The sequence below is a fragment of the Photinus pyralis genome, unplaced genomic scaffold (assembly GCF_008802855.1).
Source record: "Photinus pyralis isolate 1611_PpyrPB1 unplaced genomic scaffold, Ppyr1.3 Ppyr1.4_LG5, whole genome shotgun sequence".
NCBI classification, from domain to species: domain Eukaryota; kingdom Metazoa; phylum Arthropoda; class Insecta; order Coleoptera; family Lampyridae; genus Photinus; species Photinus pyralis.
In genome coordinates this window covers 13,465,169-13,484,371 of record NW_022170596.1, presented here as the reverse complement: position 1 = coordinate 13,484,371, position 19,203 = coordinate 13,465,169, and the positions used below count along the sequence as shown (strand labels likewise).

Sequence of the window (19,203 nt, the reverse complement as noted above, 5' to 3'; positions counted from 1 at the left end):
AGCTAAAAAGTGAAAGCACAGACCTGCTTAAAACGTCTCAATATTATATTCAAAGCTTAATTGAAATCGATAGTTAAGATAATTACGACCACTTTAGACGAGTTTGCGTTTTCATATTTATTCTACAAAAATGACGATTACCATTTTTAGGTGTGCAAGTACGTTTAAATGGATGCAAGTTCAGAAATTTAAAATCGTTGGACTTATCTGACAACGACATCTGCATCTTGTTGGATGTGTTAGAATCTTTGAGGAAAGTTTCAAGTCTGCGTTCTATAGTGCTTGAAGGAAATCCCTGTTCTGTGAGTAAACAATCTGCTTTCCGTTGTAGGTGCAAACTACCGTTTCGTAAGAAGAGATGTCACTGCACGTTACCTGCGTTGTAGAAAACTCGCAGCTTATTAAGATACATACAATCCCAAAAAAGAGGCCTAGGCCTACATATTCGAATGACGGTATTGAATGATGCTCTTTTTCTCTACAAGGTGTCGCCTAAATATTATTGATCCAATTTGAATTTATTGCGATTGTAAAATTCTAATTTTGTTGGCGGTAAATACTCGTAGTTCCAACATTGAATTCAGATTTATTATTCAATGGTTCCAATGAGTTTGTAACGTTTTCATACTGTATTTTTCCATAATTTTCTTTTTGCAAACAGTCTGACGGTTTACGGGCTTCCCAAAAGAGCGACCTAAATAGTATTCGGAATTATAATTTTAATTTAACAATACCTTACTAAATAGGTTGAACTTCAGTAGTGAATAAGAAAAAAAAAACTGGAGAAGTTCTGGGCATGTTTGGACGATTATTTTATACCGAAGAGCGACACGAATTCAATACACGAATCTTTCGACAAGTTTATATAAGATCTGAGAAAATTTTCAATCAATTACCGTCTGAATATTAATTTATAAATTGCATTAGAATCCAAAACATTTATTTTTAATCGTCCCCAGTCAAACTTTCCTCTGGATCCGGGTCTAATCCTATATCGTAACATTGCTGCAAAAAATTAGTTGGTAGATGTAAAAAGCTTGATTTTGTCACAAAAATTCCAATACTTCACAAGCAACAATCACATTTTTAATAGGAATACAGAAGCTAGGGTTGAATTTAATGACAAAATTGTAAAATTAACCCTGCGCAATAATCATTTGTCCTAACGGTTTTTCGATTCTCAAAGGGAGCTTATTGTTTCACCAACTATCTATCGGCTGTTCGGGCGCCTTTTATGAATTTCTACTATCTTGTTATTCCTGCATCTTCTAGTTTGAAAGCTGAAAGCCATCCCTAAAGTTGATAATTTATGCATTTCCTTTAAATGTTGAAATAAGAAAATAGAATATCATAGTGTGTGTATGAATGTTAGTTCGTTCGTTTAATCCATCCGCGGAATAAAAATAAGTCCGATCTTATCTAATTCACGAGTACGAAATTATTTATTCTGCTAACAGGTTATGGGCCTGGATAGTCAATTTCAAGTTGATTGAGTACTCTGAACATATTACATTGCAGTAAATTTTTACATAATTCGTTGTTGAATCTCAAAATGTAATCGCCGTCAAACCAAATTTTTCAAATTGAAAAATTAAATGATCGATAGAACGTTGCCTATTGGGAATCTGTTGTACAGGCACATTTGGAGAAGGAAGATCTGATTAAGTACAGAGTAAATGAAATACCTTTCGAGGTAGTTCGGATGTTGAAGCGGCGAAAGAAGTCTATGATATTCTATGATAAAATGGCCATCGAACATTCGGGCATAAAAATCACTGGTTAAAACATGGTAAATTTTTTTCCGTAATGAAGTAGCCCTGTGGTACACCTTATAACAAAAACATTGGGAGGGTTTTTTCTTATTTTAAAAGTGCCATAAGAATATTTTTGGGATCATTCCTTGGTAAATTTTTTTTGTTCTGACTGAAGTTCCAGATATTCCTTCAAGAGTTCTATAAAGTACGCGCCACCAAGAAAACAGATTTGTTGGGCATCGTTAGCATTGGAGCGTTTACTAGAAATCTGGATAGCCTCTCAACAGATAATCTAACTCAAAATAGACTAGAGCCTGCACATCTGCACTAGAGCAATTTGAAGTCTCTAGCTATTGTAATTGCTGAAATCCGGGCAGCCAGCCAGCGAACCAGCCAGCCATAACGAATATACAGGGTGTTTCATAATTGAATGTCAATATTTAAGGGGGCGATTTTTGGGTCCATTTTAAAAAGAAAACTTCATATGAACCTATGTCCTAAACATCTTAACTTTTGAGATACAGGGTGGTAAAGTTTTAAAAAAATAAAAAATCGTCAACAGAATTAATAATTGTGACAGGCGCAGTCTACTACAATGATAAGAAAGCAATACTTCTTTTTTACCTATGTAGTTTTCTTAATGTTTTATTGAAAAAGTTCCAAAAGTCGAAGTACGGAGCATGAGCAGGTTTGATCGCTTGATTTTCTCAATTCGACGCACGATTATAAAAAGAAAATCTTTTTCGATGCATGATATTGCCATAATCATGTAGAGAAACGGTTTTTTTAAGCGAAAACCGTGCATCGGATTGAAAAAAGCAAAAGGATCAAATTTGCTTAGAAATAATTGGAAATTTCAAGATTTTCAGAGAAATCAGTGGCGTACCATCAATGTCTGCCAAAATGGGCATGTCAAATACCGTACGAACGCCACTGGTGAAAATTAAAAAAAAAGTGGTATGTAAAAAATGCCTCTGGATACATAGTACATACATGCATAATTTCATTAAATATCTAAAGTGGTATTACAGATTATATTATATTAATAATAAATGATTTATTTTTGAAAACTTTACTACCCTGTATCTCAAAAGTTAAGACGTTTAAGTTCATATGAAGCTAAAATGGACCCAAAAATCGCCCCCTTAAATATTGACATTCATTTAATGAAACACCCTGTACCTATAGCGTTTTTTTTAATGCGCTAAAAATATAACTCGTCTAAAACAATTGCACTATAGACAAAAAAACATATTTGAGCTTTGTGTGACACGTGGCATCTTTGGGTGTAGTATAAGTGCACTTTTTAATAATTTCATAGCTAGAGGCAACTATGAATAGCAATTATATATAAATTTGTCATGAACTCATGACACAATTTACAATGATATAAATAGGTAATCAGAGCATTGTATATTAAAACAATTCATTGCAGACGTGCATTGCGTATAAGGACGCGGTACTCTCCCTTCTTCCGCAATTAACATATTTAGATAACACACGGGTAGCCGACAAGGATAGGGCCCCTTGCACATTTAGTAACGATGACCTCATAAATGGAACATTAATATTCGCCTGTCATAGGATTATGGGCCTCCCCGCCCCACCGAAGCAAGTAAGCTTACTTACAACGGATGACGGTGCTTTGGTAAATTTCTATTACTTACAGAAAGGAATACAACATGCGTTTTATTTGGAAGTGGCGTTACCGTTACTAGACCAAGCGGCCTGCAGTTCAAAATCTCCCCCGGTTACTAAACCCCCCGAAGGTGTTAGCTATAAGTCACACTACGAAAGACCAGACGAATATAAACGGGAAAAAGAATTGAATACGCCAGAGGCTTCATTTAAAACGTCTCGCAAGGAGTGGGCAAAAATAATTCAATTCCCCGAAGAAAGTATATCCGCCCCTTGCCCGGAACAAGAGTTGACGTTGATTCGTGATACATTCAGAAGCAAAGTAAACGTGAAGGTCATTTATCTGATGGTTATTTCCGTTGTTCCACAGACGGGAAGCATAATTTGAAATGTTTCAGGTGCGCCCTCCCGTCGTACCGAAAGGTAAACCTCCCGCAACTCCTCCTCACGAGGAAATAATGAAGAAAATCACATTGGCCAATGTTACCTGCGAACTTCGCGCTGTGAATTGGAGCGATAAAACCATCGACTTCTACTGGGCCGATCATGATGCCTGCCACCTGCAGGCCATACCAGTAGAAGGCAGCCTTAGGGTGAGATTTCTGAGTTCATTGTCTTAACCCTTTGGACTTTTGTTTCAGTCGATTACTTACGTGGAAGGTAAACCGCCAGCGAAAGCTCGAGCTGTGGACGATGCCAACGTGGAATACCTTCCAAGTGTGTTAACCGTACAGGTCGGTTTTGGATTAAAGCGTTTAGAATCGAATGCACAACGGTGAATGGAATAGGCGACGCACATTTTATTAAATAATTGTAATAACAAAATTACCTTTATTAAATCTAAATGTGTTGCACTTATAACAACATTATTCACTTGGCGTTTAACTTTCGGTTTGTATAGACGCGATGGAGCGTCGACGATCATCGGTCAAGTCCATTAAAGGCGATTTTAAGCGCGGAAACTGGGCTAGTAAAACAGAATTTTTGTTGTCATGTATGGGATACGCCATTGGTATTGGTAACGTATGGAGATTTCCATACCTGTGCTATCGAAACGGCGGAGGTAGCCCTGCAAGATTTGGCAATTGTGAGCTCTCTAACGTGTGTGTTTCAGGAGCGTTTCTGGTTCCCTACCTCATTATGCTGTTTTTATGTGGAATACCTCTATTTTTTATGGAAACTTCGCTTGGACAATTCTCTGGCACGGGGTGCATCACTTTATTTAAAATTGCACCTTTGTTTAAAGGTAGTGAGGTTGAGTTAAGTTTGGTGACTATAACCCTTCGTGTTTTAGGCGCTGGATTCGCAATCGTAATTGTGAACTTTATGTGCACGGTTTATTACATTGTGATCATTGCTTACCCCATACTGTTTATGGCCAACTGCTTTCAAGGAAAACTGCCTTGGGCCGACTGCAATAATGACTGGAACACCGAGCACTGCTTACAGGTATGCACTTCCAACAATACCCAATGCATAGATTTTTAAAATCCAGATCAGTACTGGTGACCTCACCGCCAATGTTACTTCAGAGCTGTTTAATATCACCCAAAACTCACAGTGGAAGACACCCTCCGACGAATACTTTCAGTAGGGAAATTCACAAATTCCTCCCGTTTAATCAGTTAATTTCCAGCAACAAAATTCTTCAGATATCGTCCGGTATTGACGAAGTTGGATCAATAGTTTGGCCCTTGTTCCTTTGCGATTTTATCGCTTGGACCGTGGTGTACTTGTGCATTATGAACGGCGTGCATTCGGTAGGAAAGGTGGTTTACTTTACAGCCACCTTCCCTTTTGTAATATTATTTGTGCTACTAATAAGGGGAGTGACTCTCCCGGGCGCGTGGGACGGAATCTCGTTTTACATATATCCTCAGTGGAGCAGATTGGGAAACCTGAAGGTAGGGGCCCCAAATTATTAAACCAAATAATGCTCGCACAACAATTTTAGGTTTGGACTGACGCTGCTGTCCAAATATTCTTCTCTTTAGGGCCCGGTTGGGGAGGAATTATTAACATGGCCAGTTATAATGAGTTTAGAAATAATAGTAAAGGGTAAGTGCTCATTACGGTTGTGTCTACGTTAATAATGATACATCGATGACAGTGGTAAACGCAAATTGAACATTAGTACCGCAAACGTACATTAAACAATCATTAAAAAAAGATATAAATGTGCATTTTTCACTTTGATGCATATCGTAGGTTATTATTGCCATATGCAAGGTTAAAGAATGTAAAACTGTTAAATTAATTTCAATTTTAAAGGCTGCCTATCCATCCACTCGTTGAAAATATGCTTTCTGGGCTCTGCACTGAGCACTTGCCCTCGTCCCCTGATATAGTACTTTATATTATGTATGTAGTATGGTAGCGATTTTTAATGGCGAGTCGTTAGGTAATTGGTAAAAATCGTATTACCTCGCATTTAATGTATAGGTAATATTTTATTACTCGCATAATTTAATTACGAAAATATAACACACTGATCCAAGCACGTATAGGTATGCAGTTGGTACAGGAGGGGTTCACGTTCAACGGCCCCCCAATAATGATCAATTTTATATGTACTTTTCAAAAATTGAATAATAAATGTATAAGACTTAGTTCAATTTTGTGCTTAAGAAGAACTAATGGTGCACCTATAAGGTTTGGAATAAGCAGGACTTTTATAAAGAATAACTTTTTTTCGTAAAAATTATAATATCGAAGATTTCCATATGTAGCGAACTTCAGTAGACATGCTGTATATACATTTCCTCGAAAATATCATATTAATTGAATCCAGGCCCTTCGCCAGGATAAAGTAGCAGAGGTGGCAAACAGATTTCCAGGTGGGGCTTGAGAAAAAACATTGATAACAAAGCTTTTATTCAAAATAACAGTAATTTTTGATGGTATCCTGGTTTATTAATATTCTCTCCAAAACAGGAAAATAAACAATACTATTATATAGATGGGGCCAGACCATGCTGTAGGTGGGGTTCAGCCTCACCTGGCCACCCCCTGGCTACGGGCCTGATTGAACCCACTAAATTGGTTTTCTACGACTAATTCTGAACAAGATCAGTGTAATACAAACAACTGTAACTTTTTATAGGTTACACTACACAAAACAAACTACCTTGGCGGAGCTCTTTAGGAATTGATGACTATCAAAATATCTTCGTAAACTTTTTAGCGCATTTTTGGAAAAAATAACTATATTCCCATACATAATGTTATACAGGTGCATATTCGTTATGGCTAGGTGGCTGTCCGACTGAGATCTCGGCAATTACAATAGCTAGAGACTTCAAATTCACTAAAAGCTCTCTGATGTGGTGCAGATGTGCAGGCTATAGTCTATTTTGAGTTGATTACTTGTGAGATCGACAATCTAAGAAAATAATTTCGATATGGTTTTCGGAGGTGCTACAATTTTACCGTTAGATAGCGCTACCAGTATAACAACTTAATTATTTGCCCATTTTTGAAAAAAAATACGCTATTATATTCGTTATGGCTGACTGACTGGCTGTCCGGCTGAGATCTCTGCAATTACAATTGTTAGAGACTAAATTTTCACTAAAAGTTTTCTGTTATAGTGTAGATATGCAGGCTCTAGTATATTTTGAGTTAAATTACTCGTGAGATCGCTAATTTTAATTTTTGCGAATGAAATATTGATCTGCATTACCAAAAATGTGCTTTCATCATGCCTATGCTGATTTGCAACTTGTTTTTATTAATGGTTTTATAAGTGGATTTTTAACACAGAGGTCTTACAGAACTACTACAGTATAACAGAAATAGATCTGTGGCATTTAAGAAATTAATAAGATTTAAGACCTGATTTAAGAGGATATGTAAAGAATTTCGTACAAACATCGCGGTTACTGACATCATGGTTTAATTAGTTGTTGATATTTGGGACAGTCCTGGTATATATGTCTAACGGTCAATATCACATTTGTGCAGTTGTGACTGTTTTATTTATGAACCGATCTTGGTGAAATTTTTACAGTAGCACTTTTTAATATAGGCAAATCGACTGACTGTAATAAACATATGAAAAGCTTCTTGTTGTTTATGGACCGATATTGCTCAAATAAAAATACAACAAGGGCAGGTGGTGGGTCCTAACAAAATGCTATCGTGCGGAAAAGTTCAATTTTGAAGAAACTCATCTGTTCATCTATTCAATTGTATCTCAGCAATTTTCTTGATGCTTTTAATGTGTCAGTTGTCAAACCCTTTTTTAAGAAGGGAGACTCAAGCTCAACCAACATAGACAATTATAGACCAATTGCTATAGTATGAATGTTTTCCATACTTTAAAATTGTTATAAATAAAAGATTATATAACATCTCTAGAATGTAATAAAGTATTAAATTGTGGCCAATATAGAAAAGTGTATCAATAACAAAAGTTGTTGGTCAAATTGTATCTCTAATTGTGAGATCGTGGAAGAACATAGAAAATTCTTCACTAATATTCTACGATTTGTCCATAGCCTTTAACTGCATTTAAAATTATGTTAGATAAGCTTCAATTACTTGTATATGGGATCTGTGGGATTATTAATGTCAACTTATCTTAGTAATCGCAAGCATGTGTTTTGGTTAATGGCGTTTATCAAAGTTAATCAATACTAAACATGGAGCCCCTCAAGGCTCTATATTAGGACCTGCATTTTTCATTATATACGTAAATGACTGTGTTGCATATGAGGACGATGCTTCCTTACTCATTTCAGACCAAATTATCAAAGATCTAACTCTTAAAAGTAATTTAATATAATTAGGAATAAGCTCGTTTAATAAGAGCAATTTAAAACTAAATGAAGATTAATTAACTTTAATTAAAGTACTAGGTATACAGGCTGTTTCACGCACACCGTTACTTAAAAGCATTTAGACTTCCATTAATAATTAAAATCTGAAAATTTGCATACGAACATAGTTTTTAATGATCTATCGAAAGAACATATTATCATGATCGTTTTACTTTCGGTTTTACCGGATGTGGATAGCAACTTTTTTATTTTAATCAGAACACCCTGTATTGTATTGCATTTCCGAAATCTACATGGAAATCTACGTTGTTTGATACCACATTTTCCTTAAGCATCAAAGGTTTTCAAGTTATTCTAGATTTTTCAACATTTTTGATGTTTGTTTTCATTTTGAGCCCTGTACGTATCTATGACTCCGTTGACGTGAATTTAAAAAACTCTGCCAATGCTGACTTCATGTTACATGAGAATGATTTATATTTTGATCGCCCGTCTACAGCGTGTTGTAAAACTAATGGTCAATTTTAATAACTTCAAACCTTAAAAGTTGATTTTTCCAAATAAAAATGCTTTTTTATTATAGGTACCTGAATCACAATCTCCGTTTTAAACACTCAAATGCGTGCGAAAAATGGTCTTTAAAACACACGTGCTTTAAAGTTGCTAAGCAATGATACTTCAAGTATCACTTTTGAAACTGTCATCTGGGTGAAATAAAAAATCCTCTTAGGTGGCTTTCTGTAAATGCAGAACATTTCTTTGGCTTGTACCTATCCTTTGGTTGAAGCTTTTACAAACGCGCGTAATTTAGGGTATGCTTCCAAATCTGTTCCACTTTTTAATCGCAGCATTGTTTGAAGTTTTGAATGAATGCACAAAAAGATAGAAGATTTAAATACTTTTGACATTTCCTTCATATACATATACCGGCATTATCGATGCAATTAAGACTTCGTAAGTAACTTCCTATTCATCCGTGGAAACAACTTTTCATATTATTTATAATAGGCTTTACTGGGTTTGGATTTTACACCTACCAACGTTTGTTTAGATTTTACAACAAGCGTTTTAATGGATGGTGTATTATCTTTTTCAACGGAAATCTTTTTATTCACAAAGACGATGATTTTTATAAGCAAACGTCAAGTGACATTTCCATGACAATCGTTAAATTACGAACACTCAGCCCACTTAATTAGACATTGTATTCGAGAATAACGTCAATATGATTTCATTGTATTTCCTATTTTTAAATTATACTGCAGCTATAATAAAAAATACTATAAGATACACGTGTATAAATGGTCTTTAAAGCACTTGCAACGTTAAAGGCACTCCGCTTCGCGTCGTGCCATTAAACTCGTTGCGCATGCTTTAAAGACTTGATTATACACTTGTATCTTAATATCCTATTTTTATTATACCTGCATCAGAATCGCTGTTTAAAACACGCCTGAGCGTGCGTAAAAAGGTGATTAAATTAAAGACGCCGAGCTTTAAAGGTTGCTAAGTAACGTTACTTCAAATATGACATATGAAACAATATTTGTAGTGTGGGATTGAAATAAAATATCCCCTCGGATCGCTTTTTGCAAATGAAAAAGGTGTCTTTGGCTCGTATCCTTTGTGGGAAGCTTCACAAACGCAAGTTTTGAATGAATGCACCGAAGGGTAGAAGATTTAAATACCTACCTTTGATATTTCCTTCATATATGACAGCATGAACGATGCATTTAAGACCTTGTTTGGAAGATGCTTCCTATTATTCCACGCCATTTTCATATATTCTTTATAATAGGCTTTTGCATTTGGATGTTACAGGTTCTTCTGCTGCAGAAATAAGCCACTGAATAGACGGTGTATTGTCTTCTTCAACCGAAGCCATTTTATTTACAAAGACGGTGATTTTTAATATGCGAACGTCAAGTGACATTTCCATGGCAATCATGGAATGACTAATAATAATCAGCCCACTTAATTAGAAATGTATTCGAGTATAACGTCAATATGATTTCATTGTATTTCCCTTATTTTTAAATTATATTGCAGGTATAATAAAAAATACTATAAGAAACGCGTGTATAATTGGTGTTTAAAGCACTTGCAACGTTTAAAGGCACTCCGCTGCGCGTCGTGCCATTAAACTCGTTGCGCGTGCTTTAAAGATTTGATTATACACTTGTTTCTTAATATACTATTTTTTCACCTTCAAATGTTGAAAAAAAATTACTTTTTGTTATGGCCCAAATATTACACAAAGCTTGACAATTAAAGTTCGAACAAAATCAACTGGACTCTTACTGAACGTAGAAAACAGTGACATGGACATGTGAACCAATGAATTACAAAATGCAAAGTCAGCAAAGCTAAATCGAGACATATTTTCTACATTATACAGATTAACATCGTTTAAAAATTTCTGATATAAGGAAAGGGCCCCCAAATATTTTTGAAGACGTGCCTCTATAAAATGAAGATACGCCACTGGACGTATTGGTATTCTTATATGTAGCTAAAGTTTGGATATAATTTCAAATCGATGATTAAACCCGCAAAATAAAATTACCTGTTTACTGCTAATTCGGCGTAGATATCCCGTTTTGTATAATAAATCAATTATTATTGCAAAGTAGAATTTATTTCGTAGGAAATCGTGTCCACAATTGAGTGAAAAAACAAACGGCGAATCTGTCCTTATTTCTATCGAATCATCACAAAACGAATACAAGCAATTTACGAAAAATATCGCTAACCATAAAACTGTATCAATATTCTTTCTTTTTATGAAAAATGACATATAAAAGTATTGCGTGATAGGTATGAAACCAGACAAAGAGTTGTGGCCTAGTTCTTTCCTAATACGCCGCTATCAGGATTTGATTACGGTCGTTTACCACTATAAACAATTTCGACCCCAAACTTTTGATTAAAAATTGACGCCGCGAACGATTGAATGCTTTTTCTTTCAGAGACGCGATCCTTGTGCCAATATTAAATTCAGCGACGAGCATATTTGCAGGATTCGTCGTGTTTTCAATATTAGGATTTATGGCACACAAGACTGGCTTGCCGGTATCTACGGTTGCCACCGGCGGTCCTGGACTTGCCTTTGTGACGTATCCGGAAGCGATCACCATGTTGCCTTGGTCGAACTTCTGGGCCGTGATGTTCTTCTTCATGTTGTTTCTCTTAGGCTTAGATACTTGTGTACGTATTGCAAGCAACCATCGCCACTTGTTACGTTTCCAATATTTCAGTTCGTCCAAATTGAAGCGATCATCAGCAGCGTGATTGATGAGTACCCATTCTTGCACAACCACAAAAAGGTTGTCACTTTGGGTGCGTGCGTCGCAATGTTCCTGTGCTCCACCATATTTATTACTAACGTAACTAGGTTTCATTTAAAATTAACCACGAAGCACTTTGTTTTAAGGGCGGCATGTATTTGCTACAACTGTTTGACTGGTACGCGGCATCAATATCAGTAATACTTATTTGCCTAGTTGAAGTTCTTATTGTGGCCTACACCTACGGGAGTGTTAATTTTATAAGGGATATTGAATTTATGTTACAGAAGAAAGTTAATTGGTGGTGGAAGTGGTGTTGGAAATTTATAACCCCCGCTATACTAACAGTAATAATCTCACAGTAATTTTTGATTTAGTTATCCGAGATTTTCCTTTCAGTTTATTTTTATCGCGACAATAGCATTTAATACGACAGTAACCTACAACGGATTTATCTACCCCGATTGGGCGGTCGCCATTGGATGGTGCACTTGTGGCGTTTCCATCATTTGCATTCCCATCTATATGGGTTATCACCTTCTGTACAATGAAACCGGAGATTGTATCGATGTAAGTATCCGTTGAGTTTTCCTGACTAATCGGTAGTCTATCATCAGCGTATCCAGTCGTCGATCAAGCCGAGTCCAGAATGGGGACCGGCCTCAGATATTTATCGCAAGGAATGGAATAACATTATTGTATACGACAAAGCAGAAGGTTAAGGGAAATTTGCTCGTTAGTCTTGAACCTGACTCTTTGTTTCAGAGTTACGGAGAACCCTTCCTGAGAATGGGGATCATTTACATGAAGAATTCGTTAAATTGTGTAATAACTCGAACACTTTAGGATAAGTCTACGTTTGTAATCAATATAACGATAAGTTCAATTTAAGGTTTATTGATTTAACCGAGAGGTTTTACATAGATCTGTTTACAAAGTTCCAGGTGCTGGGGCAGTGTTGATATGGTGGCTAAAAGCGTGGGGTCCTTCAGGTAGAGGGGCGGTGTGGACAGCACCACGAGTGGCAGCAACGTATCTAGAAATAAATTTTGATTTAGTTCTCAGAGTAGGTGGTGAATAATACAACTTACCCATTTTGAACTGCGGGAACGGCGGCTACCACATGTGCAGATCTATACAAACCTCCATAAGCATAAGGGTGGACATATCCGTAATGATGAGGGAAGATGAACTGGCACGAGGCAACAGCGAAGAAAACGAAAAGGGCTACCAAAACACACTAAGCCACCACACAGTTAATTAAAAAATACCGTTCAATGGCGTTCACTTACCTTCATTTTGAGATGGATACTTCTTAGCTAACGAAGACGTAATGCTGTTAGAAGACTGCGCTGAGCCTTTTATACAAAATTTTCACATTAAAGATAGAAAAATTCAAAGTCACTCAACCTTGATTCGTACCAGACCATTAAAATGTAGTTTGGGCGTGGACGAAACGCATGTATCCAAGACAATGAAACTGGTAGCGGGTTGTGGTATAAACAGCTAATTAACCACAATAAAATTAATATTAATATCGGTAATGTATGCATTTCGTACTTAGACAAATGGGTTAAATTTTGCAGCAAATGTCGCGTTACCAAATTGCTGTGGAGCATACACGTAATTTAAATCTCATCAGATACTCGTTTATCATTGAGAGATAATCAATAAGTTAATCTTCTCGCACTAATTACACATTAGGTGTTAAAGATCTGGAATTTATTGATTCCTAATTATTCGTTATAAATTCATTTGTGGGCGAGGTTTTTATGTAAATACATAGGAACTACATGAACTTACATAATAAATTAACACAGATTGATAATTCTTTTAAATTTATTGCAGTTTTTTCTCAAACAAGTTAAATACAATAAAATAGACTGTTTTAAGTGAGGCAGTGGTAATACTGCATTCCATTATGGCAACGCGACTGGCGTTCAGAATACCCAATTAAGTATTTAGCAGAGCGTCAAGGTGCAGTAAACAATTTTGTAGGTATTAATCTCGAGATATCGGTATTTGTTGTAAACAGTTCCGCAAGTTTTAGTCATGGCTGCCAAGTTTCGACAGCCCACCAGATTAAGTGTGATACGAGTGCACATTGTGCACAAGTGGTCGATCATATGTTACTATTATATGGTATCAAAATACAGCTTAATTAACATTTAAACAAAGAATAAATATTAAAAACTTCGCACCTGCAGATGCAGTATAACTGTCTTCGTCAACCCGACCATATTAAGAAGGTATTCCCCGGTGAAAAACACTTAATGTTACCTCAGGCGTTTAGGGAAGATGAATTGTATGGTCAAGTTGGTTAACTAGACGATAACTTTATAATATTCTACTACGCTTACTTAGTATTTAACAGTTTCCGCGACTTCTGTGAGTGCATATGGCAAGCCTCATCTATTCACTTTCTTCATTGACCAAAGGAATTAAGGGTTGGCGTGCAAAGCACAAATTAAAAACTTTTCTTTTTTTTAAAATCATTGTGCTCAGTTACCCCAAAAATTGGGGCAAGGTGCATGTACACTTGTACGACACATTCGAATTGTGAGTATCAACAACACCGAGAAAGACGAATAAAGAATAGGATACGGAAGGAATACTCTTGGACAACCAATTCGCGAAGAAGGATAATAGAAAAGCAAGGTATCTTAACAGGGATGAAAAAGAGATAAAGGAATAGCGAGGAGGAAGGAATACAAGAAAGAAAAGTGGAAGTGGAGAGGAAGAAAATCATAGTGATAATTATTTATAGGCTATAGCAGAGAAGGAATGAAAGACTTAACAAGTGTACATTGTGCACAACTCTTGTGCAGATAGAGCGCATTTTTTTAAACCGAAATAGCTTTTGCTTTGACAATACCAATGGGTATATTTCTTGCAGACGTCTCAATCGCCCTTTGTGAGTACCCTCTTTGGATAATCCATTCGTGAGTTATAAGGGAATATACCCGATCACGATAAGAGGCCGCGGAGGAGTGGTATAGTTGTTAGAAATTAATTCCTTTCGTTGAGACCTTTCATTAGAGTACCATGAAGGATAAAACTAGTCCCCCCCCCCCCGCCACCTCCGCCCCGTACTTTGATAAGAGGACAGAAAGAAAGGCAGTAGTTGGTAGAAAAGGGTTCCTTTCGTTGAGACTTTTAATTAGAATACATGAGAGATAAAATCAATTTTTCACCCCCCCCGTTCAAAACGGTAGAAGTGGGTCCGGACTCCGGACGGACAAAACGCAAATAGCACATTTTTTTTAATTCTTAAAAAATGCGCTAAAAAATTAAATAGAAAATATAGTATAGGAAAGAGATCAGTAAATGAAAAATAAGTACTTACTGGAAGAAATAGACAGGAGATATAGTTATCAACAAGAGACACTGTGGAGTTATATGTACGGGGACTAGATAAACAAGGATAAGGAGGGAGTACAGAAGAGCATTGGAATAATACTTATTTATTATTCCTTTCTTGTTCTGGGCCCTGAACAGACTTGCGGCCAATTACATAGTGACCCGCGGAATGCTGTTTAGAGGTGCCTCTGCAGAAGGTCTTAAGTTGTTCAATATTACTCCGATATTTACCTTACGAATTAGGACAACTAAACTGATCTAAATGAATTTCCCATCACTGCCACAGACAAAAAATTCACCTCAACCCAGGTTCGAACACCCGACCTCCGGATTTATAGCCCAACGCTCTACCATTAAACCACAAAGTCGGCAAAGGAGAGTATTAAACAATCAATAACGTGGAAACCAATAATTGAAGGATAGGGGAGAAAAAAGAAAGGAGTGATGAGAGGGAGATTGCAGAGAAGAGAGAAACAGATATAAAGAAATCACGGGGAGAGAAAGAAGAGGGCAAATAGAGGAGAAAGAGGTGAGAGAACAGAAAAAACTACAAAAGAAAATGTAAAGAAGAAACGAGAAACATAAGAGAAAATCAGGGAAATAATAACAGAGAAGGATTTTTGGAATGTGATAAACAGAGGAAAAAATAAAAATAGAACAAGTGAGACGGAAATACATTTAGAGGAACATTTGTGTTAAGTACTACAAGCAAAGCAGGAGAAAGAGGGGCTATGGAAGAGGTAGGAAAATAGTTGATTGAAGAGATAACGAGAGAGAAGATCGAACAGAAATTAGAAATGCTGAGGAGAGGGAAAGCGGCAGCGAGAGACGAAATAGGAAATGAGGCTTGGATTTTCGCCACAGATAGGGTCAAATAAAGGATGATGAAAATTATAAACAAACGGCGTTTACCTGAAGAATGGAAGGGAGAGGGAGGAGTTGTCATTTCAATGCAGTATTTTCTCCAGAACCTTCTTAGCAGCCGTGAATTAATTAGGTTGTGTATCCCACTAACCTGTTGTTTTGCCATGTTTTCGTTTCCTAGTCTCTGGCTGTGTCCTGGCTGTTTCTCCATGTCACCATATCTGTAATGATTTTTTAATTTTTCAGCTGGTAACTGACTTCAAAAGCTTCTATTGTGGCTATTTGAAAGTTATTCTCACAACTTTCGATCTCTACGGGTCTTTTTTCGAAGGACAGTCCCCAAGTTTTTCCTCCAGCAGCACCTTAAATCTAAAGTTACCAACGTATAGGTCATCTTTGGAATCTAACATATCTGCTTGTGATATTTATATAGCATGCCTCCGACACATGTCAGTTTACCCCTACTGTTATACCGAGACTTACTACCTTCTAATGTCAATGGAACCATGATCGTTAATGGCTTATTTGTAGATACTTTTGTGCAAACCTGGGGTCCCTGGTTCGAATCCGGGTTCGGGTATGGATATTTTGTAAATGTATAGTGGGTTGGGTAAGGGTTGATAGAGCAGCCTAGGCTGAAACCTCGCCCACTCAATAGTAGAGGCAAAAAATAAGTATCAGTGCTACTCCACACAATGTAGTGAGCATTATTTTGCATTGCACCCGAGATTGCAACCGATGATGATTTGCCACTATTTGACCATGTCATAGGCAACTAATTGTTTAAATTCTCTGGTGGAGAAAGGAGGGGTTAGCCCGGATGGTCGTATAAGAGGTGTGCGGACCCTAGCACTAGTTCCTTCCTAGCCCCTCTCGCTTGTACTGTTACTGAGACCACTAGGTCCCTTGAATGGCGTTATTGTGATATACTGGTCCCAGGTTGCCCCGCGGATGTATCATAAATAATGCATCTAGGCCTCTGACCTAGTTCTTGTATTGTACACCCAGGTTCTTAGATCTATGTATTTTTGGATCATATACGCACTTACGACTGTTATGCAGCCTTTGAGTGATGCAAGTTAACTGAACTATTTTGACCCTAACTTACCTACTGTGTGCTAGTCTCAAGTTGTCATCGTTATCGGTCTCGGTTTCTCTATGACTTTAGAGATGCCCCCTTTAGAAGTTCAAATGTAAACTGTGTAATTGGCGCCGGGAATGTGGTCCATCAGGATTTAATGCACCCCTCTTCCTCTTTGGTAAGAAAAACCTTCTTGATTATCTGGCTGGTCCATATTTGTATCACGAGTAGCTAGTTTTTGGTTTTAGGTTTTTATTAAGGTTGTCTCTTCTTCGTCCAAGCTGTTGCGCCACCCCTGGTCGTTATCTACACAAAGTTCCCTAGCCACGGCATGCTAGGGCTAGGTATCAGAGGCGTAACAGGAAGAGTAGAAAAGGGGACGATAAAATCGCCAATTACTAAACTTAAAAATCAAAATAAACCCATAGCGTAGGACTCCAACACGTACAGTCTCCATAGTGGAAATGCCCCAGGTTCAATTCACGCGTGTTACAGCTGCACTTGACATCCAGAGCTGTCATTCTTTAAATAGCGTGACGTGGCAGTTCTGTTAATAAAAGTCGCTGACACGAACCTTCATGTATCCCCTCACCTATGACTTCAAAAAGAGAGAACGCTAGCACCGGCGCAACGGGAAGCCGTTACATGAAACGTCGAAGCGTAACCTTAGAGTTAATACAACTGCCAAAAGTCTGCCTTTTTAGAGAAAAATTCCCCTTAACGTGGTGGTTTTATTCGGTCATCCGTCCGTCCGTCTGTCCCGCATCTAACTCCAGAACAAAAAGAGACAACGACGTGGAACCTTTGCCAGTCGATTACTATGAGTTCAAGGATCAGGGCTGTTGAATATGGGCCCGAACAGTCGTGTTACACAAAAATTTCCCTAACTGATAATCGTAACGACAGTCGTGGTATGACTGCCGGGACCGCCAGCCCTCCGAAACGTAGAAGTTAGGAGGTGTTCTGTACCACAACAAAACTGACAAGTTATGGGATTCGAACTCACCACCTTAAATGGTCTTAAACCGTTACGCCAAACTTACAAATAATGATGAAGAAATTTTACACCTGCAAACTTGATCAAGCGAATAAATAAACGGAATTAAATAAAAGTAAAAATTTCGCACATTCTCTGGCAAACGAATTAACTTGACGCTCTCCACCTGGTGGTGACCTTGAAAAGTAGGTCAAGGTTCTTCGTCACCTCGATGACATTTGGTATCTAGAGATTTTTCAACCCAAAAATAACATAGGTATCCAAAATTAGTGTCCTCCGCGTCATTGAAAATAGTCACTTTTTTTGACTAACGATTACATTCGCCTCTCCAGCTTCTTCTATTCCGCATACGAAAAGTCTTTGACAGCTGTGAACATTCACAATATACAGAATTGAATGCAATAAACCGCACCTCGAAGAGATAAATGTAGCACGATTTTCTTTTAGGAAGATCAAGTAACGAGCGATCAAAAATGAGTTTCTGTCGAGTCGCCTTTGGAAGTTCAAGTTAAGTACGATTTCCCATGTAAGCAAAACTTTCAAAGGCGACTCGACAGCAACTCATTTTTGATCGCATAGTAGTAGGCTTAGTACATTCTTCACTTTTAGGTTGAGTGAACGTCAAAATTGTAGTGATCTTTTAATTACTTCCAAATTTCTTGTTGAAAAATATAAAACGAGTAAAATGGGCCATAACAAGGTACAGATCGTGACAGAGAAGGCGAACGAGCCAGAAAAGGTGGACGGGGAAAATGGAAAACCTAAACCCGCCGGTAGCTCTACCTACGAACCAGTTTTTAGATGGTGGCAGAAGCCAAGCATTAAATACGCGTAAGTAATAACACATGAATGCAATTTAGTAATCAATAACTAATAATGTCATACTCAAAGTCGTGTATTGGGTATGTATGTACCAGTATGTGCCACTTGCAGGTAACTTCCTTTGCTGTCAGTGTGGGAAAAAGTAGATTATTCGAATTAATGAGTTTCGGCGAGGGCGGGTTTTGTATCGGATTTGGCAAATAGCGCCATGTAATAAGTCAACTTGAAGGAAAACCTCTAAAACGTTGATGGGTGCTTCAATTCCGAATTAGCGGAAATTTGCACGTAACAGTTTCAGACATGAACGTTGTTATACAAGTTAAATTTACATTTATAAAACGATCACCCTAAATTTTCTGGTAATTAGTGTCCAAATTATTCGTTGTAATCCTAAAATCAGGAAATTTATCATAATTTCAAAGCGTACCTACCACTCGCAACGCTAATACATTAGCATTACCGTAATCGTAGTCCTTTTAAATGCAGATTAAATGCAAAACTTTGTAATTAGCTAATTTGTGTGTTTGCTTTGTTAAAATTTGAAGTCTTCTGAGAATAGCGACATCGTAAACTAATATAAACTTTATGGCAGAACAAAATTGGTAGGCACGTTAAGTAT

General features: G+C 37.2%; 4 protein-coding genes across 4 annotated transcripts in view; 3 read left to right on the top strand and 1 right to left on the bottom strand.

Annotated features, from left to right (window-relative positions):
- Positions 1-209: 209 nt before the first annotated feature.
- Positions 210-4,187, top strand: LOC116172334. The gene is made up of 5 exons (XM_031489532.1): positions 210-302; positions 3,190-3,369; positions 3,424-3,741; positions 3,791-3,985; positions 4,034-4,187. The coding sequence occupies exons 2-5, from the start codon at positions 3,343-3,345 to the stop codon at positions 4,169-4,171; spliced, it is 678 nt and encodes a 225-aa protein (XP_031345392.1). The 5' UTR covers positions 210-302; positions 3,190-3,342; the 3' UTR covers positions 4,172-4,187.
- Positions 4,188-4,242: 55 nt separating this feature from the next.
- Positions 4,243-12,346, top strand: LOC116172333 (sodium- and chloride-dependent glycine transporter 2-like). Its single transcript, XM_031489531.1, has 12 exons — positions 4,243-4,455; positions 4,507-4,638; positions 4,687-4,841; positions 4,888-4,982; positions 5,029-5,296; positions 5,347-5,450; positions 11,143-11,380; positions 11,431-11,559; positions 11,607-11,807; positions 11,860-12,030; positions 12,078-12,177; positions 12,226-12,346. The coding sequence occupies exons 1-12, from the start codon at positions 4,299-4,301 to the stop codon at positions 12,309-12,311; spliced, it is 1,836 nt and encodes a 611-aa protein (XP_031345391.1). The 5' UTR covers positions 4,243-4,298; the 3' UTR covers positions 12,312-12,346.
- Positions 12,342-12,883, bottom strand: LOC116172335. The gene is made up of 3 exons (XM_031489533.1): positions 12,753-12,883; positions 12,552-12,700; positions 12,342-12,496 (listed from the first exon to the last, which is right to left on the bottom strand). Exons 1-3 carry the CDS (start codon positions 12,756-12,758, stop codon positions 12,391-12,393), a joined length of 261 nt encoding a protein of 86 aa, XP_031345393.1. The 5' UTR covers positions 12,759-12,883; the 3' UTR covers positions 12,342-12,390.
- A 5,478-nt stretch (positions 12,884-18,361) lies between these two features.
- The window catches only part of LOC116172224, a 39,280-nt gene continuing 38,438 nt past the window's right edge, over positions 18,362-19,203 (top strand). The window contains exon 1 of the mRNA XM_031489391.1: positions 18,362-18,593. Within this exon, the coding sequence (XP_031345251.1) occupies positions 18,448-18,593 (146 nt within the window). The 5' untranslated portion in view covers positions 18,362-18,447. The remainder of the gene's footprint in view (positions 18,594-19,203) is intronic.